Source organism: Lissotriton vulgaris, chromosome 1_1, assembly GCF_964263255.1.
Source record: "Lissotriton vulgaris chromosome 1_1, aLisVul1.2, whole genome shotgun sequence".
In the NCBI taxonomy this organism is placed as follows: domain Eukaryota; kingdom Metazoa; phylum Chordata; class Amphibia; order Caudata; family Salamandridae; genus Lissotriton; species Lissotriton vulgaris.
In genome coordinates this window covers 615,055,479-615,074,474 of record NC_141685.1, presented here as the reverse complement: position 1 = coordinate 615,074,474, position 18,996 = coordinate 615,055,479, and the positions used below count along the sequence as shown (strand labels likewise).

Below are 18,996 nucleotides of genomic sequence, written 5' to 3'. Positions count from 1 at the left end.
GATGCAGTAGAACAGAGCGCTGTGAGTGACTTGCCTTATTAACAGCGGTCAGCATCTGAAAGCTATTTTGAAGGTGTCTGGACACAGAGCCAGTGATACATTTGTACCATGCCCTGACTTATACTGTTACCAGATAAACATCTACCCTTCAGCGAGAGAGAATCAGGCACCGTCTTCATTCCTCTGTCTTGAGAAATATGATCAACCATTTAAAGCATAGTCTACATGCTAAAGTAGAGGAACACCCCTCCTCCTACACCAGCAAAATGGCACCTGATAGACAGGGTCTACTATTTGTTCAGTTTTCCACCACCAGAGATTGATGGTAATGAATGCTAATGTGCATGCATATAAAAAACTATCCTGGCATTCAGGATTACTTAAAATTGTGGATGAATTTGCCTGTCTTGGCGAGCTTGTAGGAGCTTAAATGAATATTCAAGTACTTGGACAAAATTGTAAGATGTGGCAAGACATGAACAGAATAGTATCTATGAAGCACACTAATACAGACCAAGGACACAATGTTAGCATGTACAGCTATTGCACACCTGCCAGACACGTGTTGAGTTGCACATCGATAGATTTTACAATGCTTGATAACCCTTTAACAATAGCATTCAGGCTATCACTCCCACCAGAGTGGACTTAAAGGATGAGGATGTGAAAATAAGTCGGAAGCGAACAAGACCAAAACCTCTAATCCCGGACTTACTGATGATTCAAGGCAAAGTAGATACTTGCGCAGTGCATTTGATATTACAAACATTTGCAGCTCTTCATTACCTATCATGGGTAACAAAGACCAAAACTGATCCTATGCAAGCAGAGATTAGATGTATAAGGAAAGGCTTCAGAGACCTTATGGGTAGGATAACAGAAGCACATTCAAGGATTGGCAATTTGGGAAATTACAGGACTGAACTACAAACCAATACTATAAAAACCTCTGGCGATTCGGAATTTTGTGAAGGAAGTACCTGACCTGGATGATCACAATCCTAGAGGGAACCTCAGAATCTTTGGCCTGCTGAAAGGCATAGGAGTTGATCTCGTGTACGAAGTTTCTAGGATCTTGGATACTATACACTCTTAAGGGACTGATTTTGATGTTGCACGGACCTGAGTCTGTCCGACATTGATCTGGAACTGAGACTGACCGACCACCTGTCGGCGGTCCCAAACCAGCAGTTAGGATCTTATTCTTTACAATGGGAGCATGCATTCCGACCGGAATGCATGCTCTCATTGGGGCTCCCATGGGGGCCCCCAAAATCGTATTCTCACAGCCTTTCTATGTCAGAAAGGCTGTAGGAATCTCCCATTGTAATCCTTCGGTCGGAAAGAGCTGCCCTTGGGGTTACAGGCCCCTTTCCGAATGGCAGACAGGCTCTCAAAGCCTATCGTAAGCCATTTGGAAAATCCTGTTTGTATTAATATCTGACCAACTCCATCAAAATGGGTCGGTCGGAAATTCAATCGATCTTGCACAGCATCCTCCCTCAACCAATTAGACTAAATGCATCTATAATTGCAGAATCCACCCCATCATTAGAGCATCCCAGTGTATAACTAAATCTAGGACAGATTCCTTTTCTTTAACTTCATACCCCAAACAGATGTGCTCTCAAATTGTAATTCTTTAGGCAAATATGTCAGTCAGTGCTGTAAACAAACACTGCACATAGCAAGTTCCTTCTCGTCTTTTTTGCTTAAGTTACTAGTGCCTTTCTTTACTATTAGTACTGTTATTGGACATAGGAAACAGGCTATTACTGAAAGTTTGCTTCCAGTTAAGTCACGTCAAACATTTGTATAGCGCGCTACTCACCCAGAGGGTCTCAAGGCGCTTAAGGGAGATGAGTTCACTACTGATCGAACAGCCAGGTTTTGAGTTGCTTTCTGAAGGAGAGGTGATTCTGTGTGAGACGGAGGTGGGTGGGGAGGGAGTTCCAGGTCTTGGCCGCCAGGTAAGAGAAGGATCTTCCTCCCATGGTGGCTCTTCGGATGCGTGGAATCGTGGCGAGGGCTTGGTTGGACGATCGAACATGGCGGGTGGGGGTGTAGAAGGTCAGGCGGGTGTTGAGGTATCTGGGACCTAGGTCGTGGAGTGCCTTGTGTGCGTGGGTGAGGAGACGGAACGTGATTCTTTTGTTGACGGGGAGCCAGTGCAGGTCTCTCAGGTGACCGGATATATGGTTGTGATGGGGTATGTCTAGGATGAGTCTGGCAGAGGCGTTCTGAATACGTTGAAGTCTTTTCTGCAATTTGGCTGTGGTTCCGGCGTAAAGGGTGTTTCCGTAGTCCAGATGTCTGGTGACAAGTGCTTGGTTGACTGTCTTCCTTGTTTCGGTGGGGATCCATCGGAAGATCTTTCGGAGCATGCGTAGGATGTCAAAACATGATGAAGAGATGGCGTTGACTTGTCTGGTCATCGAGAGGGAGGAGTCTAGGATGAATCCCAAGTTGCGAGCATGGTCCGTTGGTTTGGGTGCGCTGCCTAGGGCCGGGGGCCACCATGAGTCGTCCCAGGCAGAGGGGGATGAGCCTAGGATGAGGAATTCCGTCTTGTCTGAGTTCAGTTTTAGGCGGCTATTCTTCATCCATTTGGCTACGTCTTTCATCCCTTCGTGTAGGTTGGTTTTGGCGGTGGTTGGGTCTTTGGTGAGGGAGAGGATCAGCTGGGTGTCGTCTGCGTAGGAGATGATGTTGAGGTTGTGTTGGCGTGCGATGGATGCAAGGGGGCTCATGTAGACGTTAAAGAGGGTGGGGCTGAGCGATGATCCTTGTGGAACGCCGTATATGACTTCGGTGGCCTCTGATCTGAAAGGGGGGAGGCGGACTCTCTGGGTTCTTCCAGTGAGGAACGAGATGATCCAAGCCAATGCTTTATCCTGTATCCCGACGTCCCTGAGGCGTTCTATAAGGGTGCGGTGGCAGACCGTGTCGAACGCTGCGGAGAGGTCCAGGAGGATGAGGGCCACTGTTTCTCCGTTGTCGAGCAGAGTCCGGATGTCGTCTGTGGCTGCGATGAGGGCGGTCTCGGTGCTGTGGTTGGTTCGGAAGCCGGACTGTGAAGGGAAGAGGGAATTGTTTGATTCAAGGAAGTCGGCGAGCTGACTGTTGACGGTCTTCTCTGTGACTTTGACGGGGAACAGGAGGAGCGAGATGGGGCAGTAGTTCTTAAGTTCGGTGGGGTCTGCTGTAGGTTTCTTCAGGTGGGCGCTGAGTTCTGCATGTTTCCAGCTTTCCGGGAAGGTAGCGGTGTCGAAGGAGCAGTTGATGATGTCCCAGAGTTGGGGTGCGATGACGGAGTCGGCCTTGGTTTTTTTTTTTTTTTTTAATTTTTTTAAAATTTTTGGAAACCTTTATTGTGCATGAAAATATAACAAATACGGGCCCACAACCGTCAGGCCGGCCACGATACGTTTGAGCACAGGAGCGAACAATACAATTCCTCAGCGGCACCAGGTTAATTCAGCAATCAATTATCAGTACACCAAATAGATTTGTGTCGCCGAGAAACAGGAGCAGTGAAGGTTAATTTTAAAGTTTTTGTGATCTTAAAATATATGACAGTGAAGAATTGAAATCCAGGAGAGCTGAGTCCGTACAGTTACTTCACAGCATGAGCAGGCAAGAGCTTTACAGGAGACCAAGCATTAAAGCCATTCCAGGCAATATGGCGGGTACGAGTAAGACAACAAAGCCGTCAGTTTAGCAATTCCACGCCATGTACAGAGCCGCCCACTCCCTAAACGTCCCTATCCCGGACCCAGAACAGAAATTAGGTAAGAAAAGCGCAGAGAAAGAATAAAAATAAGGCCCATAGAAACCAACATGAGAACTAAAACCTTCCCCCCACCCTACATCATTGCAGAGGCTACGGCCTCACCCCCCCCCCCGCAGTGTGTCCATCGCCCGCTAAAGAACCCGAAATATAGACAAAGGAAAGAGAGAGGGAAAACCCTAAGAAGAGAAGAAAGAAAAAACCCACTTTTGGATATAGGGAGAAAGAACAGCAAATCCTACTCTATAACTCCCAGTAAAAGGAATGTGGGGAGGAGCCCACCAAACATCAAGTCTCTCGGACACCCCATCCATGCAGCAACTCCCACCCTATATACCACCTAAGGGTTATAAATTGTACAGTACGAAATAAGATAGGGAGAGATCCCACGTATCATAACAGCACGCACATAAAGGGTGCCTCGTCCCGAGGTCCCACCCGCCTGACAAGTCTAGTCGTCCCATCCCCCATGTGTACCAACAAGAACAATGAGCTGCGAACACAATATAACGCAAGGAGAATTACACTCGCACAATGCAGGAACCGATGCATACCGAGATTTTAGTCAGCCAGGAAAACACAGTCCACCAAAACAAGTCCGCTAACCCTGACCAGTACGTATTCGCCCCCACAGCCAAAACCCTCGTACGGCAGTCCACACGGGCTGAACAAAGGGACAAGATGGCCGCCCTCGGCAGGAAGATGGTGTTCCATAACAAAATGGGCGGGTCCGTCCGCGACCAGTTCCATGTATCCCGCTAGACAGCTCCAATGGTTGCACACTGGTCAGCAAGAAATTGAGTATCAGCAACTGGGCCAAATGAGCACGGGCAGGCAGACTTACTGGTTGCTGTGTCTGTGGCGGCATTACCAAAGGTAGCAGAGCCTCGAAGGAAACTGTGAGCACTGGTGGAGGAAGAAACATTGTAGCGCCGGTGAAAGAAATAGGTAGCAATTCGCGTCCACCAACACTGCTGGGAAGCTGAAGGGTAGAGCACTTGTTTGGCAACAACGTAGCCTGGGCAGGAATAGCAACAGGCACATCATCCCAGTGAGAGATGCAGATCGGCGATGTGCAGGTCACCACGGGCGTAGCAGTCTCAAACCTTTCACACAACGATAAAAAGCCCACACGCATCTCTGCCCGCAAGTCATGGATTGCAGCAAGAATGGAGCCATAAGTTGGGGCCTCCGGGGTGTCCATATTCGCCTCGATCACAGGTGCGGGTCCCCAGACAGGGCAGTGTACGGGGGACCTCAGCGCAGTCCCGGTCCCATCCGAGGCATCGTGAGCAGTAGATGCAGCCCGGTCAGCCATTCCAAGAGCCCCGCCGGGGGAAGCAAGGGGGCGCGGGGGCGCAAATGCCACAGAGATCACAGGGATATAGGTCGCTGTCCGACCGCTGACACCCAATCAATGGGCGACTCGTAATGGAAGCCCCACAGTGGTCGGGAGCAGGCTTGAGGGAGAGCTGCGGTGTTTAAGTGTCCGCCATCATGGGGGAGCGCTGCGTACCTCGTTTGCAGACCTCAGCAGCGGAGGCGCCAGAAGAAGTTCACGGTCGACAGGCACTCCGTGCATAAATGAAGGGCAGGCGCAGTTAGCAGCAGGTAGAAGCGCAAGTCAAGGCGCTAGATTCACTCCACCTCCGTAGCCTCGGTAGCTCCGGCAGCCGCCATGCCAGCGTGTCCGCATGGGTCTCGGTCTCAGGGGTAGAGACGAGCTCCGCAGTTCTCTCGGCCGTGTAATGGGTTCCAGGCAGGCAGGAACGTCGGGGAGAGCACCAGTCAATTCCGCACACTGTCCCCGTCCCCTCGCTGTTGTTTAGTGGCAGGATAAGGTCAGGATTTCGATGAGGGGAACAAAGGAATCGGGGAGCCGAGAGACTTCACGTCCGTTCACATCGCCATCTTGGCTCCTCCTCTGGAGTCGGCCTTGTTGAAGATGTGATGGGGTCATGGGTCGGTTGGAGATCCGGAGTGGAAGGAGTTCATCAAGCGGATGGTGTCTTCAGTGCTGATCGGGGTCCAGGCGCGGAGGGTGTTGGTTTGGGGGCTTCGGTTCAGTGGTGGGGGAGTGGACTGGTCGCCGAAGCTGTTGTGCATGTCTGCTATCTTGCTGTGGAAGAGCGAGGCTAGAGAGTCGCAGAGGTCTTGGGAGGGAGTGATGTCTTTGTTGCCGGCGCTGGGATTGGTGAGCTCTTTGACAATGCTAAAGAGTTCCTTGCTGTTATGGGCGTTGTTGTCTAGTCGATCCTTGAATGCTGATTTCTTGGTGGTGCGGAGCAGCTGGTGGGGTTTGCGGGTGGCGTTCTTGAGGGCGGTCATGTTGTCTGTGGTTGGGTTTCTTCGCCAGGCTTTCTCGAGGGTGCGGCAGTTCTTTTTGGAGTTCTTGAGGTCGTCGTTGAACCAGGAGGCTATTTTGCTTCCTGTCTTGTTGGGATGGTTTTTCAAGGGTCCTAGTTCGTCAGCGCAGTGGGTGATCCACTTTGCGAGATTGATGGCTGCTTGATCTGGGTCCTTTGATATGGCGGGGGTGTTTTGGTTCAGAGATGAGGTGAGCTGGTCGGTGGTAGTTTTGTTCCAGTTTCTGCGGGGCACTCGTTGCGGGTGGTGGTGGGTCGTGGTCTTTCTGAAGCTAAAGTGGACGCAGCTGTGGTCTGTACAGTGGAGTCCAGTGACGTAATTAAAGGAGATGTGCTTGCTGGAGGAGAAGATTGGGTCGAGCGTGTGACCGGCATAGTGGGTGGGGGTGTTCACCAGTTGTTTGAGTCCGAGGTTGGCGAAGTTGTCCAGCAGGGTGGTGGTGTTGTTGTCATTGTTATTTTCCAGGTGGAAGTTGAGGTCACCAAGGAGAATGTAGTCCTCGGAGGGGAGGGCGTGTGGGCTGACAAAGTCAGAGAAGTCTTCGCTGAATTGTGTGCGGGGTCCTGGGGGTCTGTATATGAGGGTGCCTCTGAGTGTGGTCTTGGGGTCGGTTTGTATTTGGAAGTGGAGGTGTTCGGTGGCTATGGGGGTGTCGTCTGAGTTGGTCGAGATGCGGATGGTGTTCTTGTGGACGATGGCGATGCCTCCTCCTGTTTGGTTTATGCGGTCTCTTCGGATGATTTTGTATCCGTCCGGGATGGCTATGGCGATGTCTGGTGCTGATGAGGCGTTCATCCAGGTTTCCGTGAGGAAGGCGACGTCCGGCGCTGTGGTGTCGAGTAGGTTCCATAGTTCAATGGCGTGTCAGTGAAACGAGCGGGTGTTGAGCAGGATGCACTTCAGGTGGTTGTTGTTGGAGTTCAGTTTGGCGTTTGTGATTGGAGCGTGGGTCCTGATGCAGCAGAACTTGCAGGATTGGCAGGTGAAGGGTCCATGGGTAATTCCTGGGGCGGCTCGGTGACAGTCGATGAGGCGGCCGGTGTTGAGTGCCGTGAGGGTTGCGGCGTCGTAGGTTCGGCGGGCGGTAAGGCCTTTGCGCGGACCAGGGGGTCTGGCGCTGGTCGCGGTCCAGGCGCGGACGGGCATAGACGGGCTTACCTTTGGCGCGCCTTCTGCGCGCATTGGGCGCTCCCGCTATGCGGGAGCGCTGCATGTTTGCCATTCTGCCATAAGTGGAGAGTGGAGGGGGCGGAGCGAGGGAGGAGCAGCTGGGAGGCGGGAGCGGGGTGGCGAGTGGGGAGGGGATCGGTGATGCTGGAGGGAGCGGGGGTGGGGCCGCGGGGGAGCCGCTGCGGGGATCGCGACGTAAACAAAACTAAATTAGGCACAATAATAATAGGGGCAAAAGCAGGCACAACAATAGCAGCAGGGGCACGGAGGAAGATGATACAAAATGAATGCAGCAAAAATAGCAGCAGGGGCACGGAGGACGATGATACAAAATGAATGCAGCCTCAATACCAAATGAATGCAGCCTCAGTACTTATCTCAGGAGGGCAGTGGCAGCGATGGGGCGGGAGGAGCGACCGGCACTGACCAGGTCAGGTCGGATCACAGCTCCCCGCTTTGCGGACCTCTCCTTTTGGTTCTAGTGGGAGGGAGGAGCAGCTGGGAGGCGGGAGTGGGGTGGCGAGTGGGGAGGGGATCGGTGATGCTGGAGGGAGCGGGGGTGGGGCCGCGGGGGAGCAGCGACGGGGATCGCGACGTAAACGAAACTAAAGTAGGCACAATATTAATAGGGGCAAAAGCAGGCACAACAATAGCAGCAGGGGCACGAGGAAGATGATACAAAATGAATGCAGCAACAATAGCAGCAGGGGCACGGAGGACGATGATACAAAATGAATGCAGCCTCAATACCAAATGAATGCAGCCTCAGTACTTATCTCAGGAGGGCAGCGGCAGCGATGGGGCGGGAGGAGCGACCAGCACTGACCAGGTCACCACTTCTTCATACATTAATGGTGTTCACTGTAGCCACAGTGCGCGGTTGTCACTGAAATATATCTTGTATCATGTTTGCAGGTAATACTTTATGATGTATTATTCTGAACCATTTCTCCAGTGGTGTGACGGTTCTCAAAGCCCCTTCTTTCATAGACAGATGGAGAATCCTATGTCAGATGAAGCTTTCTTGACCACAAGTAAATTGTTAATTAAAAATGTATGGAGTTGATTTTTTAGCATCTTTTAGTGATCTTCACCAGTTTGACTTAACTGCTCACTCAGCTTTTTTGGGGGAGCCATTTTAGCTAATTTTGCTTTGGGGATTTTCTCTTGTTTGTACTGGCTGCATTGATCTATTTCTCCCAGAAGATCTGGATTGGTAAGACTACTCTGATTGTGATCTCTCTTGATAACCATTGGCCCTATTAACATTGCTGGAAATGGTTCAGCAACCATAGGTGGTGCAGAACCATTGCTGCATGAATGCAGATCGTTTTCTTGCTATGATCACGTTACTCCTATTCTTTGCATTCCCACTGAGAACCATGACTTTTTAAAATCTGTGTCCACTGGTGTAATGTAACAACACTGTTGATAAAGCTGTTATGTGTGAATTAATAAAAAAGGTGATGAATGGAAATAAAGTGCATTTGGAAAGTACTGGCCCACAAGCCCTGTGAGTCCTTTTAGGCAGATGTGCACATGTTCGGGAAAAGAACTGTCACTCAAGTGAAAAACAGCCAGTGGCTGAAGAGGGCTGACCGATTGCCTCATGCTCAAAAATGTGGTGGGTTGAAGCGCAATGTGAATGAATGTTAAACAGACCAGGAGATGATTAGGCCTGACTGGAATGCCGCGTGTTTTTGTGCACTTTCTATTTAAAATGTTGTCTGATTACAGGATGCTTGTGAGACGGCTAAAGCTATTTTTAGGCCAAACTTAAAATTGCGTACACACATTAAAGAATGAGTATACTTGTAAATTAATCTTCACCTGGGAAGCCACTTGATTTCAGATCATTCATAATCCCTTTATTGTTTTTGGCAGGGTACTTGTCGGGACTGCAGAGTCAGTGGACCAAATCTATGGGCATGTCTAGAGGTAAGATGGCATCAAGAATATATTCACCTTTGTAGCTGTATTGGCTGCAACTGGGGGTTGATTCACTCTTAATCTTATTGATGTGATGCAATCTCCTAATATTTGATTACTTTTATTGTTGCAGAAAGGATGCTCCTACGTTGGCTGTGGGGAGTCGCATGTGGATCACAGCACCATACATTCTCAGGTACATATTTGTTCCTTTCGCTTCTCTTTTTTTTCAAAACTGTTGTCAGCAAATCCTTAACCGTTCAATTCTGTGTGATGGTTCCCTAGTTTTAATGTCCACTTTCAAATGATCTAATGTGCAAAACGCATCCGACCAGCAAAAGGAAATTTAGCAACCTGTTTTTTTGCTGTGAGAGCCCTTTAGAGCCCCTCCCTACTGCAAATAGACTCCAGGGAGGCTAGGTGTTCATAATCAGTATAAAGACTTTGTTTATTTACCCTCTTGAGCAGTTACGTCGAAAATACACTAATACCAACCCCCCAATTGTTTTTTACGTGTATTTATATTTGAACGCTCCTTTGTAACTTTGTAAACTGCAATAGACTTTTCAGAGTAAGAAACATTTGAATTTCCAATGTAGGAACAAATGGCTTTTAGGGAAGAGAGAGGGGCTAATGCATGAGTTTTCCCTTTTGACTATGACTAGTTAATTTATGAATCCATTCATTAGTAGGATCTCAGCCTTTCTGGGGTGTTGATTTACTCTCTTGTACATACGCCTCCTGGCTGCGATCTTCCAGAATAGATGTTGTTCCTACCAGCATCATATCATGGTCTAAGGCCTTGCTGCAGTGATGAGGGGCACACCAAGGCACATGTCGCATACTGGATGTTTCCTGGTTACTTGAACATGTTGTGGGCTTCACTTTGACCGAACTTCAGGGCTTCCTAGATGCATGTTTTGGTAGATTTTGACACCCTGGCAATAAAGTCACTGATAATGAATAGAGGCCTTCTGCAACATTTAAATATTTGGCCCTCATTCATCTGTCCATCCTTTGGAGGCAACGATGGTTAAAGGGAAAGAAAAGGTAGTCTCGGACTTCTATGTTGCAGATGTAGCAGTTTGTTTGCTGTACAGATTGTACACTATGGGAACAAAAACATACATAATCTCACAGGCCTTTGTCCCATCCACATTTTGTGTGTCTGCATGTTTGCTCTAGCCTCCAAAATACGCAGCACCCCTGTTCAGGTGTGATGTAATATTGCTTTATGGTATTGAGCCTAGGTTATATGCATTTCCCCTTCTTTATAATTTAAGACTGCCTGGAGAGTCTTTCCCATATTTCCTTACCCTGGCTTCATTTTGCTGGGCTCTCTACTACGTACACTTCCAGTCTGATATGAAATGTGAGTTATCTAAAGCTGACATTTTTTGTTCTTATATTCTCTGACTGACTTGGTTCCTTTTTATGCAACATCTAATTTTACACATTGGTTACCCATTTATGGCATATTCGAGTTAATTTAGTGTTTTACTGAGATGAGCAAGTAATTTTTTAGGATGATGCTTTTTATTTCAGTCCAGATCCATCAGTAATGCTTAAGGCATTGATAGTCTCATTATTAGTTGCATATACTATGGGTGCTCTGTGTGTTTTCTCTTCGATTGGAAGGTATCCATCCTGAAACAATTCTTTAATAAAGGATTCAATATGCCGCTGAACTGGTTATTGGTCAAAAGTGGAGTGTCCAAGACATCCCCAGCTGTAAAATACAAAATGGCAACCTTTGCAGGAGGTAACGTGTGGTTCTTCCTCAGTGAGATAGGTGATTTACGTATGTTGAATCTCAAGAGAACCTACTAGTATAATAGGTGGTTGATGGCAGGTTTGAGTACCATGCTGGAAGACCTGCAGAAAAGCTTGACTTGCCTTATTATTGTTCGCTTTAGTTCAACTGCAAATGGAAATCGTGATTTACCACAGGCATTTGCCGTGCTCGCTTAGCTAATGCAATAAACAGAGTGACCAAAATTGTTTACCTAAGTCTTTGTCTAGGTTATCTGACTGTAATCTTTCTTAGGCATGAGAGAAATTTTAATTACATGGGTGAGATGTGCTTAAATCTAAAGTGTTGCATTATGCAAAACGACTTGAAATTTCATGTTATGCATTTTCGGCTAATTGTTCCACGCAAGAGACTCGATTCCACAGAAAACATTTTGCTAATGGCCATTTTTTGCTTGTCCCTGTCACCTGCCCATATCTTGCAAAACTTCACCCAGAGTGTGGGCTTGTGTGAAAAAAAGATGCACAAGATCTGGCAATCCATATTTTATGCTTAAACAGTAATTTTGCTAATGTTTTTTAACTTCTCAGGAGTATTATGCAGTTTGGCCCTCTCTTAGTCAAGTCAAAACCGCTAAATTTTGTACGTTAAATATGAACATAAAAGCATTCTAATCACATAAAACAATTTACATAATTGTAAAATCATTAAAATTCAGTACAATTAAAAGAAAATGTTTACATTTATACATACAATTCAATTTTAATAGATAATTCAGGGTATTAAGTCAGTCCTGATTTAAGCTAATAAAAACCTGATAAAAACCATATAAAAAACAACATATTTCATGATTATTTGGAAAAAGTGCATTTCAGTAAGATATATATATATATATAGGGTGCAGGGTAATTCCTTAATCCAATCATCCTTTAAATGAGAAGAGTTCTCCGAAAGTGCGTAAAGTGCAAGGTTCTTGCGTACATTAAAATCATAGTGCAAAGTTATAGCGTACATCAAAATCATGCGGGCTTTAAAACTTCAATTTCAGTCAGTATGTTGTTCATAGACTAGAGCCTCTATATAGGAGTAGTCCTTTCGTCTTCTGATGGACATTTGTATAAAGATAATAACGCCATTCATAATTTTTACACTCTCCAGTTTACAAATAAAATTAAAAGATTTTTTATAGTGGTAAAATGTGTTAACTAAAAAAGTGGTTTCAATACAGATTTTCTAATATCGCTATAAAAATCACAAAATAAAAAAATGCAGCGTGGACTGAGGAGACTTCCCATCGCATGGGCAGTTCGGGAGTTTATGACACCACTCTCCCATCTTAGGGAATGCAATTAAGAAATGTAGAGTGCCAAGCCTAAGCCTCGTTAGCTTAAACCTTTGCTGAGTATTTCTTACCATAATAAGGTACGGTTGTGTGCCCACGAACAGAGGGTACTCACAATATGAGGTGATACTTTGTTTCTGCCTATCTCACCAACTCCTTGCAGGAGATAAACCTTGATTTCAACTCATTTATACTGTAGTCCTGTATAAGTGAGGGATCTTTTCGGTCTAGAGCATGGGTACTCGCAAACTTTCTCTCGGGGCCAAATTTACACTGTGGTTTGTGTCCGACAGCTGCACCAGTAGGGGCGGGGTCAGTGGGGGAGGGGCGGGGCTAGAGCAACAAAAAAAACTGACCATGAGGTTGATCACTGGTCCCTGCAGGGAACACCTTCGTCCACTGAGCCACCAGACCCGGCATACACACATCTCTCTCTCTCTCGCTCTCTGTCTCCTCACTCTCCCTCCCTCTTTCACTCTGCCTTACTCTGTCCCCCTCCCTCTGTCCCCCTCCCTCTGTCTCCCTTTCCCTCTCTCACTCCCTCACTCTGTCTCCCTTTCCCTCTCTCACTCCTTCACTCTCACTCCCTTTCCCTTCCTTCCTTTCCCTCCCTTTCCCTCTCTTACTCCCTCACTCTGTCTCCCTTTCCCTCCCTCACTCAATCTCCCTTTCCCTCCCTCGTTCTGTCTCCCTTTCCCTCCCTTGCTCTGTCTCCCTTTCCCTCTCACTCCCTCACTGTCTCCCTTTCCCTCTCTCTGTCACTCCCTTTCCCTCCCTTCTTTCCCCTCCCTCCCTTTCCCTCTCTCACTCTGTCTCCCTTTCCCTCCCTTGCTCTGTCTCCCTTTCCCTCCCTTGCTCTGTCTCCCTTTGCCTCCCTCGCTCTGTCTCCCTTTCCCTCTCTCTCTCACTCCCTTCCCCCTTCCTTTCCCTCCCTCCCTCCCTTTCCCACCCTTGCTCTGTCTCCCTTTCCCTCCCTTGCTCTGACTCCCTTTCCCTACCTCACTCCCTCGCTGTCTCCCTTTCCATCCCTTACTCCCTTACTCTCTCACTCTGTCACTCCTGTTCCCTCCCTCCCCTTCCCTTTCCCTTTCCCCTTCCCTTTCCCCTTCCCTTTCCCTTCCTCCTTCCCTTTCCCTCCTTCCTTTTCCCTCATTCCCTCATTGAGTAGAAGTGTGGCTCACTGCTTAGAGCAGCAGACTCTGAAGCAGAGATCAGGCCCGGGACCAGGGTTCAAGTCCCGACGCGGCAGGGTCTTGGGCTCAATGTCCGCGGACTCGATAATTCTCGCCTCGGCGCCCACTCTGATCATGGGTCCCACGCTGCAACTCTGGGCAATGGCTTGCTTAATCTCCACAATGGCCCCAACAACACTGGGATGCCTGGCTTCACCTTAGGGGTTTCCAGGAGGGGCATCTCACATGGAGAGCCAGGAAGGGTTCCACAGCGTTATACAGCGCCGGGACGCCCTGTTGCTGGAGCAGCTGTGCGCTTTACAAGTATACTACATTTACATTTCCCTCTCTCACTCCCCTCCCCGGTCTCCCTTTCCCTCCCTCCCTCCCCCTCCCTTTCCCTTCCTCTCTACCTTTCCCTCCTTCCCTATCTCACTCCCTCACCCGGTCTCCCTTTCCCTCCTTCACTTTGTCTCCCTTTCTTTCCCTCTCCCTCCCTTTCCCTCCCTCTCCATCTGTCATATCACCCTGCCTCTGTTTCCGCCCGGGCTGAGACAGCTTTGGAGCACACACACAGCCGCACCGAGGCATTAACAGGTCTTTAAAAGACCATTAGCATGTTAATGAGGCTGTGTTGTTCACCTCTTAGCGCCCCTGCTGCTCCACTCTTAACTATCGTCCGGCCGGCCCCCACAGAGCAGCAGAGTCTCCGAGTCGCTCTGCTGCATCTTGTGTTTGTAGACACTATTTAAAAAAAATGTTAAACACTGGTACGATGTGTGCAAGGTCGGCAGGCCGCCGGGAAGGCTTGCTGGGCCGCTGGCGGCCCGCGGGCCGTACTATGAGTACCCGTGGTCTAGAGTTACCTTACAACCTTTTAGGAGGGTATAGATATACTCCAGCCAAGGGAATTTTCCTGCAATTATCAAGCGCCAGGCAGTCCAAAATTATGTCTTTTGCAAACTTTGTGTCTTCTTTCGAACATATCCCATGCCATAGGGTACTTCCTGCCAGACCTTTGAGGTCACTAAAATAGGAAACAGACAGTTCACTATCGACTGCATAATTCGATGTGGAGCTTTGGACTGACAGCAGTCGTTTTAAAAACTTATTCTCGTGAGTTTGTTGAGAGGTAATATTGGACCTTCCCCATATGGCTGCCCCATAGCATGCGGTTGTAATGGATTTACTCCTATATAGGGCAAGGATTTCCCTTGTTGGTTTATTGCCTATTTTTGAGGCGAATCTAAAAATGCCCTCAATTGTACGTAAACATTTCAAATTGGTTACTTTTATGTGCGCGCCCCAGGTACCATTCCTATTGAACAATAGCCCCAGGTATGTAAAACTGTAAACTCTGTTGATTTTGATGCTGACTACATGATGCGGTCTGATCCTTGCTCTGTTTTTACCACAAGTCATGACAAAGGTTTTCATAATATCCAGCTGTAGATCTTTTTCAGTCATGAATTGTGTAAATCTTCCTAAAAGGTACTGTAGACCATTCGCTGTCCTTGAAATTAGGATAGCATCGTCCACGTATAAGAGCACTGGGGAGGGACGAACGTCTACTCTTGGGGCATCTATCGCTAAACTTTGTAAGAAAGAATAGACTTTATATACAATGAGAATAAAAGAGGACCTAAAACACAGCCCTGTCATATCCCACGGGTTACCCTAAAGTCCCGGGTACATTCGCCCTTTAAGCCAAAACGCACTGTAGATGTTAAAAAAGTATAAATGTGGGAGAGATATGTGACAATGTCAGTGGGGGAGCCCAACTCAACCAGTGTTTGCCATAGTTTTAACATGGTTAACCATGTCGAACGCATTGGTGAGATCAACAAAGCAGAGATGTAATACCCCTTCCTTGGCTAGGCTATATTTCACTACCAGTAATTTCAAATTACCACATTGTTCTACTGTCCCAATACCCCTTCTAAAACCATACTGGGTTTGTTCTTGGAGGCCCAGTTTTCTAATCTTCCTAACAATACTCTGCCCATCAATTTTGAGGTGGAATCGAGAAGGGATATGGGACGGTAGCATTTGGCCTTCCCTCTATCTCCTTTTTTAAAAATGGGTGCTATTATACTTTCTACGCAGGATGCTGGTAGCGTTCCCCCTAAGGTGGTGTTAAAAACATTCAATAAAATAGGTGGCCAAAAATCAATATCATGTTTAAAAACGTCAATAGGTACCCCATCCGGTCCATTCGCACTTTTGTTTTAGGGCTGCTTTAATCTCTTCAAAGGTTAACAAGGGTAACCTAACGGGCTCAACTATAATAAAGTTGCTCTTTTCCTTTTTATTGGTTAAAACAGCTCTTGGATAAAAAATATTGTCAAAGTGAGCTATCCATACTTACGGCGGGACTAAAACGTCCATCTTCGCTGCAGAACTGTCTTTAAAAAGAAGGATGATCAATAGTTTTCCAAAATAGGGTTGTATCTTGTGTCGCTGCGGCCTGGACTAGCTTATCCAAAGCTTCCTCGCGGTTCTCTATGTTTCTTAAATTCAGGTAGTCTTTATAGGTTTTCCTTAATATACTTATTTTGGCACTATCCCTAGGCCTTGTTTTTAGGGTTGTTTTTAATTCCTTATTTAGCCTTGTGCACTGCTGATTGAACCATCTGGGATGAAGGTTGCACATTTTTTTCTTCTGTTTTAATTTTAGGTCTACCACTATTTCGGTAGTAATGTTACAAAAGGCACTTATAATGTCTATATTAATTGAAGTACTATCTTAACAGATGTTAATATCTTTCATTCTTTTTCCTACAAGATTATCCCTGAAGGTGGTTGGGTTAACACCTGACCATTTTATTGATACTCCGTTGTTTCCTTGTATCGCAATATTTATGTCAGCTGCCCTGCCCTTTTTTGCTGTGGCGTGCTAAGCTTCAAAGTCAAGATCAATGGATGATGATCACTAATCAGGCTTACACGGGTTGTCAAATTCCTGACTACTTCCCTACAGTGCTCTGACACAATAAAGTGGTCGATGGTTGAAGAGGATCGGGCCCCTACAAATGTTTGGGTAGGTACCTCTCCTTCGTGTTCATCCAGTTCAATGACTACTACATTTTATTTATGGTTAGCAAAATTGATTGCTTCCCCATAAATATCATGTGGAAAATGAGGGATTCCTTCACCAACATGATCAAGGTAACCACATTGTCCTCCTGCTACAATGTCCCATCTTTCGCTGTTAAAATCACCCACCCAAATAAGTGTATAATGCCCCCCATCCCCTTTAAAAAACCATCCAGATCTTCTTCTAGAAACTAGAAATTAATTACAAAAATTGACTGTTTCCCCTCAATGGAAAAATGAATAAACCGACAGAATTGTCTCTTGGTGTCAGTTTTTCTTAGTTTTAGTTGCGATGATACTGGGTTTGCGATGGCGAGACCACCTTTTGCATTCCCCATTCTAGAGTGGATGGCCTGTGCACATATTGTTTGGAAGCCATTGATGTAAAAAGGCTCAGTGTGCCAAGTTTCCTGTAACAACACTTAAGCACAGTCCTTAAACGTTTTCACCCATTTCCCATCAATTAATTTGTTTTTGACCCCGGCCACATTGCAATATATAATGGGTAATATTTCATGAGGTCGTTCGCTAGCGCCTACCACTCCTACGTTACAGGCATTCATCTAATCATGCTCTAAAATCCCACCACCCTCTGTGCTATTAAAGGTAGGAGTAACCTCCTTATTGCTAAAAGATAAGCCAGCAGCATTCATCCTTTGTCAATCTATATCGCTACAGCTTCTTAGAGGAGGGTTCTTATAGTGTGAGGGGGTGTAAGTAGTATTTATTTTCCTCTAGTCTTGCACGTATCTAGGCATAAAAAAATATCATAGTGGGACGGCAGTAATGTAATGATCCTGATTAAAAAAGGGTCAGCGGAGTGAATGGAGAAAATATCAAACAAATTTCCTGCCAGTTCCCTGCTACGAAAATTAACCACCACGCAGTCTCCTTGACATGTTTCCTAGAGCTCCCTACCAATTCACTCTTCTCAACATTATAATATTATATTGTAGTAGGTTAACATTAAGATCAGTCCTTGCAGAGATAGTGATCAACTTGGCTCTTTAGTGACTCGTAAGTTTCCCTTTTATTGACCAGTAACATTGGAACGTTTTTCAAGATAACATATTGGGTCACCTGAGGTGGTAGATGTAATGAATCCACAGGGTTGTCAGTTAAGTGCTGAGTTCTAGTTCCTTGGTCCAGTTGATTAGCTTTTTCTGTACTTTGCGGGTTGGTATTACTATCTTTATTTACCCTGTTTTCACATCCAGGTTGTGTGTTTTGACGGGTCCTTAAATGGGCTACGGGGCGAGTCAGGTTTAAGTAATTTATGCCGGCTGTGGTAGTGATCTCTGGACCTTCTTTTTGTGTCTCGGCTGCAATATTTGCTCAGGCTGCTTTATTCGATGTTTTTAGTAGTAATATTTCCGAGTCTAATTCTGTTAAATACCTAATGTTCTTTTATATTAATTTAATTTCTGACATCAGTCGACGTTCAATGCTGTCTAATTTGCTATGCAGTTTTTTAAAAAAGAATTTCAAGATTTTGTGGTTTTTGAGCATAGATCTCCGCATGGCTACACTCTAGGTATTTTACCATCCCTGCATTTTTCCCTCCTTTTTTCGGTGTTGACTTTGGCTTTGTGTTTGTTACCTGGTTTACTGCGGGTATATTAGTTAGTTGGGTGTTGATACCCAGGGCGTGCACTGTTGTACAATGTCCAAGACCATGTTCCCTTGGCATAGGCTTGCCAAGGTAGCAGACATAGATTCTATCTACTGCCCCAAAATACCATTGCTGGACAACACACTTACTTCAGAACCGAAAGCGACACCTGCAGAAGTTAGCACTAAACCTAAAGCAGTTAGAGGAGTTTTCATGGCCAAAATGTATAATTCCGTTGACCGGTTTAAAGAAGAGGAGTGGCGACCGTACTTGACATTTTAATATTTTCGACATTCAGTAAAGGCCTGATTCCCTGTTCCTATCTAAACTGCCTACAGTAAAATCTCTGAGTATGCTGATCACAGATAGCTCTCCAAATGGCCTAATAACAAGACTGTATGGATCAATGAGCAAAGCTAATACATCCTTGGATTGTAGTGCTCGGTGGAGACTGTGGACGGACATGGGAGATAAGCTGTCAGACGAGATATAGCATGTATATACATTTTTATTGTATCATTCTGTGCTTACTGATGAATGACTACTGTTGCACACAAACATGTAAGATATTATTCAACAGTAAGCACAAAATGATACATTAAAAATGTATATACAGTATATATATTACACTCTGGCAGGCCTTCACGTAATGGGAAATGAAGATGACTCAATCTGCATTCATTGTAGGAATCCAAGCATCAATATCTTACACCTGGTTTCGAGGTGTCATTGATTGAGTTATATTGGTCTGATTTTTTTGTGATA

General features: G+C 46.3%; 1 protein-coding gene across 2 annotated transcripts in view; it reads left to right on the top strand.

Moving 5' to 3' along the window:
- USP33 (ubiquitin specific peptidase 33) overlaps positions 1 to 18,996 on the top strand; it is a 325,757-nt gene that overhangs the window by 40,273 nt on the left and 266,488 nt on the right. For both annotated transcript variants that reach the window (XM_086954140.1, XM_086954147.1), the window contains exons 3-4: positions 9,212 to 9,265; positions 9,390 to 9,452. In XM_086954140.1, the coding sequence (XP_086810266.1) occupies positions 9,212 to 9,265; positions 9,390 to 9,452 (117 nt within the window). The remainder of the gene's footprint in view (positions 1 to 9,211; positions 9,266 to 9,389; positions 9,453 to 18,996) is intronic.